This window comes from Symphalangus syndactylus, chromosome X (assembly GCF_028878055.3).
Source record: "Symphalangus syndactylus isolate Jambi chromosome X, NHGRI_mSymSyn1-v2.1_pri, whole genome shotgun sequence".
NCBI classification, from domain to species: Eukaryota; Metazoa; Chordata; class Mammalia; order Primates; family Hylobatidae; genus Symphalangus; species Symphalangus syndactylus.
The window spans coordinates 29899852-29913707 of NC_072447.2; the positions used below are offsets into that span (position 1 = coordinate 29899852).

The window sequence follows — 13856 nt, forward strand, 5'->3', positions numbered from 1 at the left end:
CTGAATAAAAAGAAACGTTAACTACTTGTACAGCTTTCTAATTAGTGAGGGCTTTTGTGTAATTTGCATGTACAGCCGCTGTGATACGTTCATTGCTTGCTTTCAGTCCTAGTTCTGCGTCTTCAGCTCTATTTGCCCTGAAGTCTTTGTTGCAAATGACTCTTCGCTTGCTTGTCTACTGTGCCCCAGGCTGTCTTCTCAGTTGTTACAATGAGACAGATTGAATGAGGGGAAATATGAATGGATTTTCCTGCTGGTCTGAAGTAAAGTATTTCCTTTCTTTTTTTTTTTTTTTTTTGACGTGGAGTTTCGCTCTCGTTGCCCAGGTGAGAGTCCAGTGGCGCGATATCGGCTCACTGCAACCTCCACCTCCTGGGCTCTGTAGCTGGGATTACAGGCATGCGCCACCACGCCCGGCTAATTGTGTAATTTTAGTAGAGACAGGGTTTCACCATGTTGGTCAGGCTGGTCTCGAACTTCTGACCTCAGTTGATCCGCCCGCCTCAGCCTCCCAAAGTGCTGGGATTACAAATGTAGGCCACCATGCCTGGCCTGAGTAAAGTATTTCATAACACAATTGGGTCTGAAACCAAGGGGCTACTGGTTGATACTGCAGCCACATCAGAGAACAAGCGGTTGATATTCTGAGTTGCTCCTTTTGCATTGAGCTGTATTGTCTAATATTGTAACCACTGGACACATGTAACCATTTACATTTAAATATAAATACATTAAAAGTAAAATTCAGTTCCTCAGTTACACTGGCCACATTTCAAGTGCCCAGTAGCCATATGTGGCTTGTGACTACCGTAATGGACCATGCAGAGGACATTTCCGTCATTGCAGAAAGTTCTATTGGACAGCACCAGCATAGAGCATCCTGTCCCCAGTTAAGACACCTACCTGTAGCCTGGTGTGGTAGCTCACACCTGTAATCCCAGCACTTTGGGAGACCTAGCTGGGAGGATCACTTGAGGCCAGGAGTTCAAGACCAGCCTGGGCTGAATGTAGCAAGACCCTGTCTCTACAAAAAATTAAAAAATTAGCTGGGTGTGGCGGCATGTGCCTATAATCCCAGCTACTTGGGAGGCTGAGGTGGGAGATCACCTGAGTCCCAGAGGTTGAGCCTGCAGTGAATCATGATCACACCACTGCACTCTAGCCTGGGTGGGTGACAGAGTAAGACTTTGTCTTTAAAAAAAAAAAAAAAAGAAAGAAAAGGAAAAAAAAATACATCTATATGCATTGCTTTGCCCACAATACCCAGGTGCAGTGAGCAATCAATACTTATTTTATGTTCGTGATTCAGTTAAATTGTTTTATAAACCCACTTTTTTTGGTGTTGTTAGTATATGCATCAGGCCTTTCCTTTCTCATTCTGTAAGCTGGCTGTTTTGCTCATTTAAAGAGGAAGTTCTTGAGAATGAAAGAGATGAATTAACTCATCCTTGGTAAATGGATAATATGTGGGGACAGGGCCTTTGCCCCAAGTCTTTGGATCCCAAGCGCCCTCCTGGTTTCACCACCTCCTGCTGCTCTCTTTCCCACAGGACCACCATCAGGATCACCACCACCACTGGGCATTTTATTCCCTGTCAAGTGGTGAAGGCATTCTTACCCAGAAATAACTTCACCTTCTGTATCTAATTTGCAACGAATGCTCAGAATTGTAAAAATGAAAGTAATTTATTCATGAGGTAAAGCGAGTTTTCTATTGAAATTATTTGTGCTTTCTATTTCTAGCTTGAGCAATTTCGGACCCTGCTTTTCACTTCCGAAGGGGAGAAAGAGAAAAGAATGGTGGACAACTTCCGCCCCCTTCAGCCACTGATGAATCGCACTGTCCGTTCATCCTTCCGGCATGATTATGTGCTGAATGTACAAGCAAAACCCAAGCCGGCGACCAGCCAAGCAACCCCCTAAAACGTTCATATCTAGGCAGTATTTTGCTTTTGCTTTAATATATACTAGCTTACTAAAAATTGTTAACTAGACTATTCTAAGTGCCTGCATTTGATAATATTTACAGATGTGCATTTCTTAGCATGAGAGTGCTTCATCAGTCTTTGAGGAAGGCTATTCCGTACCAGCAAGAGACACAAGTTTCTCTTACAGATACCTGTTGGTAATTGTAATGCCTTTTTTTTTTTCTTTAAGAGGCTAGGTCTTGCTCTGTTGCCCAGGCTAGAGTGCAGTGGCCCAATGATAGCTCACTGCAGCCTTGAACTCCTAGGCTCAAGCAGTCCTCCTGCCTTGGCCTCTGGAGTAGCTGGGGCTACAGGTGCTGGCCGCCTGGCCCGGCTTGTAATATCTTTTTATGTCTGACATTTTTGAGCTATCTTTTTATGTTTATCCATTAGTGATTCTATAGTACTATACGTAGGGATTATAATCAAAATTTTTAACATGTGGTAAGGCACAGACACTGACCAGAACTCAGGCCTTTCAGAAACTGCCTATGGGCCCAGACTGGTACTTCCTGGCTGAATATTGGTCATGGTTTTAGGTGTATTTTATTTTATAACATTAATGTGTATTCTTTCATAAGGGCTTATCAATCAGCACATTTGCCACAGTGTTTAGTTGTTACAAGGACATGATACGTTTACTTACTATCAGTTTATGATGTAGAAAATATATTTTGTAATTATAAGAAAACAAGACTTTTCCTATACCCAGAAATCCCTTTGCATTTCCGAAGATCAGATATTTTACTTAAATGTCTGATCATATAGGAAATATATGCAGAACATTTTAAAGAAAATGCCTGGCCGGGCGCAGTGGCTCACACCTATAATCCCAGCACTTTGGGAGGCTGAGGCGGGTAGATCACTTGAGGTCAGGAGTTTGAGACCAGCCTGGCCAACATGATTAAACCCTGTCACTACTACAGATAAAAAATTAGCCAGGCATGGTGGTGAGCACCTGTAATGCCAGCTACTCGGGAAGCTGAGGCTGGAGAATCGCTTGAACCCTGGAGGAGGTGGTTGCAGTGAGCCAAGATCACACCACTGCACTCCAGCCTGGGCAACAGAGTGAGACTCTGTGTCTAATAAAAAAAAAAAAGAAAAGAAAAAATGCTTAAAGTGCCTAGAACTTAGAATTCTTTCATTGTACATTTCCAGAAATATTTTTCTTTTTTTTTTTTTTTGAGATGGAGTCTCGCTCTGTCCCCCAGGCTGGAGTGCAGTGGCACTATCTTGGCTCACTGCAACCTCTGCCTCCCGGGTTTAAGCAATTCTCCTGCCTCAGCCTCCTGAGGAGCTGGGACTACAGGCTCATGCCACCACGCCCAGCTAATTTTTGTATTTTTAGTAGAGATGGGGTTTCACTATGTTGGCCAGGCTGGTCTTGAACTCCTGACCTCAGGTGATCCACCCGCCTTGGCCTCCCAAAGTGCTGGGATTACAGGCATGAGCCACCGTGCCCGGCCTTCCAGAAATATTTTTCAAAGGACTAGTAATCTAATAGGCTGTAGTTTATAATATTATTTTGTATTATTTGCACACTGTACATAGTATATAATGATAATGTTTTCTACAGTGAAAGAGGTATCCTGTCTTCTCTTTACAACTGTCTGAACTTTATTTACTCATTAGTCAAACTTCTTTGCAAGGCAGGTGATTAACTTAAATATCTCAGTGTATACAGTGGTTTAAAAGACTTCTGTTATGGTAATAGGGAGAGAAACTTGTCAGATCGGCTAAAATCTAGATAATTCTACATATTCTGAGGAATTCATGCTCCTGTGGCTCTTGCTTATAAATATCTTGGAATGTTTCCGAATGCCTCTAAGCCTATGTTCAGACTCAGTGTTGCATCAATGACTGGTAGTATTTCTTTAATTAATATGTTTGTCATCTGGTCTGCAAGATAGGGTTGGATGAATATGCTTAACACTACTGAACTGTACACTTAAAGATGGTTAGGAAGGAAACGGGACTACATCAAACTTAAAAATGTCTGTGTGTCAAAGGAAGCAATCAACAAAGTGAAAAGGCAAGCTCTAGAATGAGAGAAAATAATTGCAAATCATACATCTTATAAGGAGCCCAAATCCAGAATATATGAGGAACTTCTATAACTCAACAACAAGAAAACCAAATAACTCAATTTTTAAAAATGGGCAAAGGACTTGCACAGACATTTCTCCAAAGAAGTTATACAATTGGCCAATAAGAACATGAAAATATGCTCAACATTGCTAATTATTAGGGAAATGCAAATCGAAACCACAATGAGATATCGTCTCATGCCCATCATGATGGCCACTATCAGAAGAACAAAAAAATAACAAGTGTTGGGGAGGATGCAGAGAAGTTGAAACCCTTGTGCGCTGTTGGTAGTAATGTAAAATGGTGCAGTCATTATAGAAAACAGTACACAGGTTTCCCAAATAACTGAAAACAGAATTACCATAAGAATTACCACCAAAGCGGGATCTCAAAGAGATATTTGTACACCCATGTTCATAGCAGCATTATTCACAATAGCCAAGAGGTTCTGGAAGCATCCCAAATGTCCATCAACAGATGAATAGATAAAGAAAATGTATATACGTTCAGTGGAATATTATTCGGCCTTTAAAAAGAAGGAAATCCTGTCAAATATACAGTGTAGATGAACCTTGAAGGTATTATGCCAAGTGAAATAAGCCAGCCACAAAAGAACAAATACTATATGATTCCTCCATGTGAAGTATCCAAAGTAGTCAAAATCATACAATAGAAAGTAGAAAGGTGGTTGCCAAGGGTTGGGGGAAGGGGAGAGGGTAAATTTGTATTTAGTGGGTACAGAGCTTGTGTTGCAAGAATTCTAGAGATCTGTTGCAAAACAAGTGTGATTGTACTTAACACTACTGAACTGTATACGTATAAGTTTGAGAAATATCTCTTTTTAAAAGGGGGAAATGTGAAGGCTTTTGCATGTATGCCCTAGGAAATGCATAGAATTCTTAGAAAGGTAAACATAGTAAAAAAAAGAAGTCTTTGTTAACTTTCTGCAGTTCACCTGTTTCAAAGTATAGTTACCTTTAAAAGGGTAAACACAAGATATGCGTTTTCCAGAGCACACAGGCTTTCCTCCTAGCTGTCTTGTTTTTATTTTTTTTTTTTTATTTTTTTATTTTTTTGAGACAGAGTCTTGCTGTCGCCCAGGCTGGAGTGCAGTGGCACGATCTTGGCTCACTGCAAGCTCCGCCTCCCGGGTTCATGCCATTCTCCTGCCTCAGCCCCCGGAGTAGCTGGGACTACAGGTGCCCGCCACCACGCCTGGCTAATTTTTTGTATTTTTAGTAGAGACAGGGTTTCACCGTGTTAGCCAGGATGGTCTCTATCTGACCTCATGATCCGCCCGTCTCAGCCTTCCAAAGTGCTGGGATTACAGGCGTGAGCCACCGCGCCCGGCCTTCCTAGCTGTCTTGTGAAACGATCAGTGCAAAACCCTACTGCAGTGAGTTTTCCAAATTGAAGGGAGAAGCAATGTACAGAATGCCTGACTTGCCCTTACATGTTACACCTGGTGTTCTGGCATGATTATTAACCACACTCTTTTTCACTTGGAACCATGTCCTGGTTTGCATGGCTACCTTCCCTGCAGAGGTGATAGAAACTGGCTTGAGGCAGTTTCTTTCTCCATGCCTTAGTTAGATGACCCTCAAAGGGGCACAGCAGATTTCCCTGCCTACTGATACACCTTAACAAGAAGCTTGTGTTTTTTATGCCCTCAAAAGTGTTTTACTTGTACTTTCCTAGACATAAAGGTGAAAAATGGGCCCAAGGTCTGTCAAAGGTCTTGGAAAAGAAGATTGTATTAAAATTGCTGTCCATCTTCATTAAATAATACTAGATCAATACAACCCTTTCTTTACAATATTAGTGGTTGGTGAAAGACTTCCTTCCTATTGTTTCAGTATATGTATATGTCTGTAAAATTAATGAGATATCCTTTAACTTGTAGATTAGAAAGCGACTAAAAACTCATAGGGGATTTACTAAAGAAGCAACAATGGAAAGAAGCAGCCGATCCTCCTCAGTGCACCTTTTTCTGTTGCACAGTACAGTGCACAGTCTGCTGGCATCACCATATAGGGCAAGCTGTGACCGCCTTTCTCCTTTCCCAGGGCTACATGGTGCCAAGCAGGTTCAGTGTACACTGGTTACCAACCTGTCTGATTCCAGTGTGACAGAATACACTCACACCCAATACATTACATGAAGCAGATTTATTACTTACAGACAGGAAGCAAGGGACAACAGAGGCCCGGGCTCCATTGTGAGCCAGTCCCCCAGGGCTCAAGAAAGCTGCCCGGGGCGGGGCTGATGGAGTCTTGACTGTATGTGCCCCACTTGCACCACAGCCTGCCTTGGGTTATATACCATAGGAGCCACATAACTCACTGGGCAAAGCTTTAAAGGACATCCTGCTTCCAGGGGAGAGAGGAACACAACCTGGCTGTCTCAAACAGTTCCTCCCTAAATCAAGATGTTACATTCCCTAGGAGGGACAAGAACAAGGCCAAGCTGTTTCAGGCAGTTCCTCCATATCCGGATTTTGCATTCCCAGTGCATTCTACAGTTATTCTTAAGAACTATAAACAAGGAAGAAGGGAGAACTGAGTCAGTCCAAGGCCACCTGGAGAACTGTCTTGTACATGGGTTAGGGTAAAGTTGGCTATTCTAAAACCAAGCATCCACCCAAAAGAAGTCTTGGAAGACGTCTTTCCCTGTTAAATTCAAATGATGGTAATTATAGTTTGGAAGTGGAATTGGCTTTTAGAGTTACTTCTGTAATGAAATTAACAAGCAATTCAGGCCTATTTCTGAAAATGAATTTAGTGGTTAATTGTTAAAAATAAATGTCTAACTCCTATAAAAGGAAATTTACATTCATTTCTAACTCACTAAAAAATCTATGGCCGGGTGCGGTGGCTCATGCCTGTAATCCCAGCATTTTGCGAGGCCGAGGCGGGTAGATTACCTGAGGTCAAGAGTTCGAGAACAGCCTGGCCAATATGGTGAAACCCCGTCTCTACTAAAAAAATACAAAAATTAGCCGGGTGGTTGTGGCACACACCTGTAATCCCAGCTACGCAGGAGGCTGAGGCAGAAGAATTGCTTGAGCCCAGGAGGTGGAGGTTGCAGTGAGCCAAGATTTCTTAGAAGCAATTGTTACTTATTGTTCTGAAGTGAAAGTCTGGTCTGATTCAGAAGAAATGTTACAACTCAAACACTGATGCTTTTAGAATGGGCAGCAATTCTCAGTGTAAATTCTGATCACAGGGACCAGCAAAATTGGTGACTTGCATAGCTACAACATTCTGTGCCATCCAGGGCACTCTAGTTTGGGGATACAACTGCCAAACCTCCAACTAGAGAGTTTAGTTTAAGATTTAGTCAAGAAGCAGAAAGGTAAAGGTGACAATGTGTAGTAAACCATGATAGATGTTATAAAAGGTGGAATACTTGTACTGGAAATGCATACAGTGCCTCACCCCCTCTTGAGGGGGTCAGGAAGTTTTCACACTAATGATGATGGTGATGAGATGATGATGTAATAGCTAAAGTTTTGGAGGCATTCACTATTGCTAGGCACTGTATCAGCATATAACATGGGTTATCTTAGTTTTCACAATAAAAGCGTTATGAGATGGGAACTATTATTACTATCTTGATTTTTACAAATGAGAAAACAGGAGTAGACATTAAGGAATTTACTCAAGATCACAGCCAACCGATGCACTGAGCTGGTCAAGGTCAACTTGGGGGTGAAGGGCATATGTGTTGCTCCAAGTGTATCAGTATAAGAGAGATTAGGGTGAGGTTTTATGCAGAGTTTGGGCTTCAATTGAGTAATTCTAAGGAGGGATTAGGGGAAGCAAGGCAGTTTAGTAATTGAGTATCTCAGAAACTTTAATTTGGAGGAGAACGGAACAAAGGTAGGCCAAGGAAGCTATTCAATCACTCAAAAGATAGAGGTTGTTAGTCATTTTACAGCTGTAATGTATCTTTGTGAGGAACATTTTTTGCTTGGCCTTGTCCCTGGCCTTGTATGTGTACATTACAGTCTGATTATAGTTGGGATGATTTTTAGTTTCTCAATCCCTACTCATTGCCCCTGTTTAATTCCTCAACACCTCTCACCTAGATTATTGTGATACTCTAGTTTTATCTTTTAAATCCTTTATATTGCAAAGCAGAGTGATTTACCTAAAACACAAACACAACCACAATAAGCCTCTTTTTAAAAGCTTTCAACGGTTCATTGTTGTCTCTACAGAATGTAAACAGAGCGTCTTAACATGGCACACCAGGCCCTCCTCCTTAACCTAGCCCTCGCAGCCCGTCACTACAACTGTATTCCTTGATACTCTCGAATTGCACTTTATTTTGTTTTTTTTTTGAGACGGAGTCTTCCTCTGTTGCCCAGGCTGGAGGGCAGTGGTGCCGTCTCGGCTCACTGCTGCCGCCACCTCCCAGGTTCAAGCAGTTCTCCTGTTTCAGCCTCCAGAGTAGCTGGGACTACAGGCATGTGCCACCACACCCGGCTAATTTTGTATTTTTAGTAGAGATGGGGTTTCACCATGTTGGCCAGGCTGACTAACTCCTGACCTCAGGTGATCCACCCGCCTAGGCCTCCCAAAGTGCTGGGCTTACAGGCGTGAGCCACTGCACCCAGCCTCGAATTGCACTTTAAATTGGATATCTGGGCGGGCGTGGTGGCTCGCGCCTGTATTCCCAGCTACTCGGGAGGCTGAGGTGGAAGGAACGCTTGACCCCAGGAGGTCGAAGCTGCAGTGAGTTGTGATTGCGCCACTGCACTCCAGCCTGGATGAAAGAGCAAGACCCTGTCTCTAATATATAAGAAATGAATAAATAAATTTGACCGCCAAAATTCTTGCTGTTCCCAGCATATTCCACTTTCACCTTTCAGTGCTGTTGCTTATGCTGATCTGACTGTAACCGCATTCCCACCCTTCGCCGTCTGGGTAAAGGGCATCTTCTTTCCAAATTCAACTCTTAGCATCAGAAAGCCCTCCCTGATACTGCAGTTGAGTCACATGTGATACTGAAAAAAAAAAAAAAAAAGGAAAGAAAAAAGGAAAAAAAAGAAAGCTCTCCCTGAATCCCTTGGTGGACTATCTTAGGTAAACCTCATCTTTGCCTGCATCATATTATGTATTGGTTCTTCTCTGCCCCCTCGATTGTAAACTCCTCAGGGGCAGAGGTAACAGCTTTGCAGCCCTGGGAGTTAGGTTTGCTTAAGGGACCAGAACAGGTGTGACTGGCAGGGAGCGGAGTCTGGAGCTTTGTCTGAGGCGCTGATAGGTGGATCGGCGGAAGGACGCGGAACCTGGACAGGTCGGAAATAAAGCCGAGCGAGCAGCTCTGTGCGGGATGTGACTTCATGAGTGGATGCTGAGAAAAGCGGGAGAGTAAGACTTTAACCTCCTGGCCACAACACGTTCCGCTAGGGCGAGGAGGGAGACAGTGATAAAGCACTGGGCAAGCGCTAAAGCGACAATTACTTCTAGGGCGGGGTAAAAAGCCCCAGAGTATTTTTGCTGGAAGGAGATATTTATTTGAGCAGGGTTCTGGAAGACGAGGAGCCGAAAAGTACCTCTGGCTTTCCCTTTCAGGTCCCACGCTAGTGGAGGATGCTCGGTACCGGCGCCTGCGCGTGCCCGTCTCGGCTCTTAGGCCCGCCCTTTCCTGCCAGACCTGAAGGGGCGGGGCGGTGCCGGCAAGATGGCTGCGCCCGAGAAGATGACGTTTCCAGAGAAACCAAGGTAAGCTCCGTACGGGGAGATGAGCAGGCGAGCGGGCCGATCGTGGGCATGGAGGATGTGGTGGCAGGAAGAAAAGAGAAGCTGGGCCAAGCTAAGTGAGCCACCGCGGCAGCTCGGTTCCTTCCTGGTGCGCGCCCTGGTGCCCTCCCCGGACTTTCACGGGCGGCTGTGGACTCAGGCAAGCGAGGAGAGGATTAGGTTGGCGGATGGAGAAGAACTGCTGTCTGGGAGTGGGTGGATGAGGCGATGATAGATGCCTGTTCTGTAATTAAAATACAGGAAGCAACATTTCTCTCCTCAGCACCCGAACTATTTCCTTTCATTGGGCACAGAGGAGCGGGGAGCTCGGGCAGCGCTACATTGTAGCCGCTGATCGTCGTGTATATATGTCTTAATCTTCCAGCCACAAAAAGTACAGGGCCGCCCTGAAGAAGGAGAAACGAAAGAAACGTCGGCAGGAACTTGCTCGACTGAGAGACTCAGGTAATGGGCTCTTTATCCTGTTTTCTGTGTTGTGAAATTGCTCTGTCCACTACAGCGCTAACTTGAAGTCCCAGTGTCAGAAGGAAGTCAAATATTGTATCGGAGGAAAAATAGCTGTGACTTCTGCTCCCAAGGAGTTATTTAGAAACACATGTCTGAAACAATATTAACATACTAAAGGCAGGAAGAGGAAGTCTTGGTGAATGATCGCCCACTGATTCTGTGTAACTGTTTATAAAGTATCTAATATTACAGTTGCAAGCTTCATGAATTACAGCAGCTAGCACAGTCCTTGCACACATAGTAAGTATTCGGTGAATATTTTTCTTCGTAAAACCAGCAGGAGTTGAAGGTATTAATTAGACGTTTTGCAAGTTTTTCTCAAACTTGACTAATATGAGACCCTTTGTTTACCCAAACTATTATGTTATTCAAATATATATCAACATAATACTAGTTATGAAGCTCATTTATTTATTTTTGAGACAGGGTCTTGTTCTCTTGCCCAGGAGGGAAGTGCATCGGCACAACCACAGCTCACAGCAGCCTCCACCTCCCAGGCTCAAGCAGTCCTCCCACCTGAGCCTCCCAAGTAGCTGGGACTACAGGCATTCACCACCACACCTGGCTAATTTTCTTTTTTCTTTTCTTTTTTTTTTTTTTTTTTTTTGAGACGGAGTCTCGCTCTGTTGCCCAGGCTGGAGTGCAATGGCACGATCTTGGCTCACTGCAGCCTCCGCCTCCTGGGTTCAAGCAGTTCTCCTGCTGCAGCCTCCCGAGTAGCTGGGATTACAGGCGCACGCCACCACACCCAGCTAATTTTTGTATTTTTAGTAGAGATGGGGTGAAACCCCATCATGTTGGCTGTAGGGACCAGCCCCACAGGGTCGGTGGGTCTCTCCCTGTGTGCGGTGACGAGAGAGTGTAGAAATAAAGACACAAGACAAAGAGATAAAAGAAAAGGCAGCTGGGCCCGGGGGACCACTACCACCAATGCGCGGAGACCGGTAGTGGCCCCAAATGTCTGGCTGCGCTGTTATTTATTGTATACAAAGCAAAAGGGGCAGGGTAAAGAATGTGAGTCTTCTCCAATGATAGGTAAGGTCACGTGGGTCACGTGTCCACTGGACAGGGGGCCCTTCCCTGCCTGGCAGCCGAGGCAGAGAGAGAGAAGACAAAAAGACAGCTTACGCCATTATTTCTACATATCAGAGACTGTTAGTACTTTCAGTAATTTACTACTGCTATCTATAAGGCAGAGCCAGGTGTACAGGATGGAACATGAAGGCAGACTAGGAGCGTGACCACTGAAGCACAGCATCACAGGGAGACGGTTAGGCCTCCGGATAACTGCGGGAAAGCCTGACTGGTGTCAGGCCCTCCACAAGAGGTGGAGGAGCAGAGTCTTCTCTAAACTCCCCCGGGGAAAAGGAGACTCCCTTTCCCGGTCTGCTAAGTAGCGGGTATTGTTCCTTGACACCTTTTGCTACCGCTAGACCACGGTCCGCCTGGCAACGGGCATCTTCCCAGATGCTGGCGTCACCGCTAGACCAAGGAGCCCTCTGGTGGCCCTGTCCAGGCATAACAGAAGGCTCGCACTCTTGTCTTCTGGTCACACCTCACTATGTCCCTTCAGCTCCTATCCCTGTATGGCCTGGTTTTTCCTAGGTTATGATTATAGAGCAGGGATTATTATAATATTGGGATAAAGAGTAATTACTACCAACTAATGATTAATGATATTCATATATAATCATATCTAAAATCTATATCTGATATGACTATTCTTGTTTTATATTTTATTATACTGGAATAGCTCGTGTCCTCGATCTCTTGTCTCAGCGCCTGGGTGGCTTGCCTCCCACAGTTGGCCAGGCTGGTTTTGAACTTCTGACCTCAGGTGATCCACCCACCTCAGCCTCCCAAAGTGCTGGGATTAAAGGCGTGAGCTACTGCCCCTGGCCCACCTGGCTAATTTTTAAAATTTTTATAGAGACGGGATTTCACTGTGTTGCCTGAGCTGGTCTCGAACTCCTGGCCTCAAGCAATCCTTCCACCTTGGCCTCCCAAAGTGCTGGGATTATAGGCATGAGCCACCACGCCTGGCCTGAAGCCATTGTTTGACTATAAAACAATATATGGGCTGGGCGCGTGGTGGCTCATGCCTGAAATCCCAGCACTTTGGAAAGCTGAGGCAGATGGATCACCTGAGGTCAGGGGTTCGAGACCAGCCTGGCCAACAAGGCGAAACCCTGCCTCTACTAAAAATACAAAATTAGCTGGGCTTGGTGGCAGATGCCTGTAATCCCAGCTACTCAGGAGGCTGAGGCAAGAGGATCAGTTGAACCTGGGAGGCAGAGGTTGCAGTGAGCCGAGATCGTGCCACTGCACTTCAGTGTGGGCAACAGAGTGAGACTGTCTCAAAAAACAAACAAACAAACAAAAATGCATTTATAAAGTATAAAACTAAATTAAATTATGCATTCAGTAAAATTTAAATCTACATCAGGTAATGCTAGGGATGATGTGAAACTGGTGCTCCTCACAATATGTATATGGCACTGATGGGAGTTTGGAATGCCTCTACTAATGTTGCCTTATGGTTATTTACCACTTTTTCTATGAAATTACTGTGGAACCTTTATTTGTACAGCTGGTCATTTGACCTTCACATGGCAAAACTTAACATTTATGTATTAAATCTGCCTGCTTAATGCAATAAAATTAGGACTTAGTTATAAAATTATGTAGTAGTTATAAATCCAGATGGGAGCGCTGAAATCACACAGTAGTACTGGGTTATAATGATTGTCATCTGCATTATCCAGAATATGCTTATGAAATTATCCTAGACAATTCTTAAAATCCAGAGACCATGGCCTCAAGTAACTAGGATTCTTGGACCTTGAGAAACATAGCCATAGAGGTTTTATTTACCATTGGTGTTCCCGATTAATTATTTTAGTGTCAGTAATGGGATATTTAGAATGGAAGGAGCAGTGTGTTTACCTGCAACCTGTGTTAACATTTCTGTCTTATTAGTTGAAAACTCATCCACTAGAGGCAGAACAAAGCATCAGGGATAAAAGGAAAAATAGGATAGGTTGGAGTTATTGAGGCTCTTATTGTACTTCGTCTCTCACCCCTTGAAATTTTCAGCGACTTTAGTTTGTTCATTTAACCTGTTTTATTCTAAATATTATATATTCTAAATTTGTTTTAACTTCTTCCTCTTTTTCTTTTCCTGCACTAAATCCTATAACAGCTGGTATTTGTATTGTTTTGATTTTTTTTTCCTTTTTACTTAGCAAAATGTGTTCAGAATGAGCCTCTGTGGAGAGTCAGGCGAGTCGTGTCCCGTGGTAGTTTAGTCCATTTTAACGGACTAAATCCAGGTCACTGGTGTGTCAAGATTATGTAACTAATGGCATATCCAAGACTAAGCACCTGTCTCTGCACTTCTGCTCCTAGTTTTGCCCACTCCAACTCACAATTCTTTGCCTAGTGGTACTTCATGAATACTGTAGACTATCGAACACTCCTGGTTTTCTTTTGAGACAGAGTCTCACTCTCTTGCCCAGGCTGG

The 13856-nt window shown here is 44.0% G+C and overlaps 2 protein-coding genes across 5 annotated transcripts in view; both read left to right on the top strand.

Moving 5' to 3' along the window:
- Nucleotides 1–7654, top strand: part of CA5B (carbonic anhydrase 5B) — a 51121-nt gene extending 43467 nt beyond the window's left edge. The window contains exons 8-9 of one of the 2 annotated variants that reach the window (XR_010119592.1): nucleotides 1744–2780; nucleotides 3370–7654. Coding sequence is in view for 1 of the 2 variants with exons in the window: in XM_055269248.2 (XP_055125223.1) it covers nucleotides 1744–1923 (180 nt within the window). In the remaining variant the exon portion in view is untranslated. Of the gene's footprint in view, nucleotides 1–1743 lie in introns of both variants that reach the window. The other variant, XM_055269248.2, reaches the window with a different exon arrangement.
- A 673-nt stretch (nucleotides 7655–8327) lies between these two features.
- Nucleotides 8328–13856, top strand: part of ZRSR2 (zinc finger CCCH-type, RNA binding motif and serine/arginine rich 2) — a 35088-nt gene continuing 29559 nt past the window's right edge. For 2 of the 3 annotated variants that reach the window (XM_055269246.2, XM_063634567.1), the window contains exons 1-2: nucleotides 8328–9787; nucleotides 10191–10270. In XM_055269246.2, the coding sequence (XP_055125221.1) occupies nucleotides 9747–9787; nucleotides 10191–10270 (121 nt within the window). In that variant the 5' untranslated portion in view covers nucleotides 8328–9746. The remainder of the gene's footprint in view (nucleotides 9788–10190; nucleotides 10271–13856) is intronic. The other variant, XM_063634566.1, reaches the window with a different exon arrangement.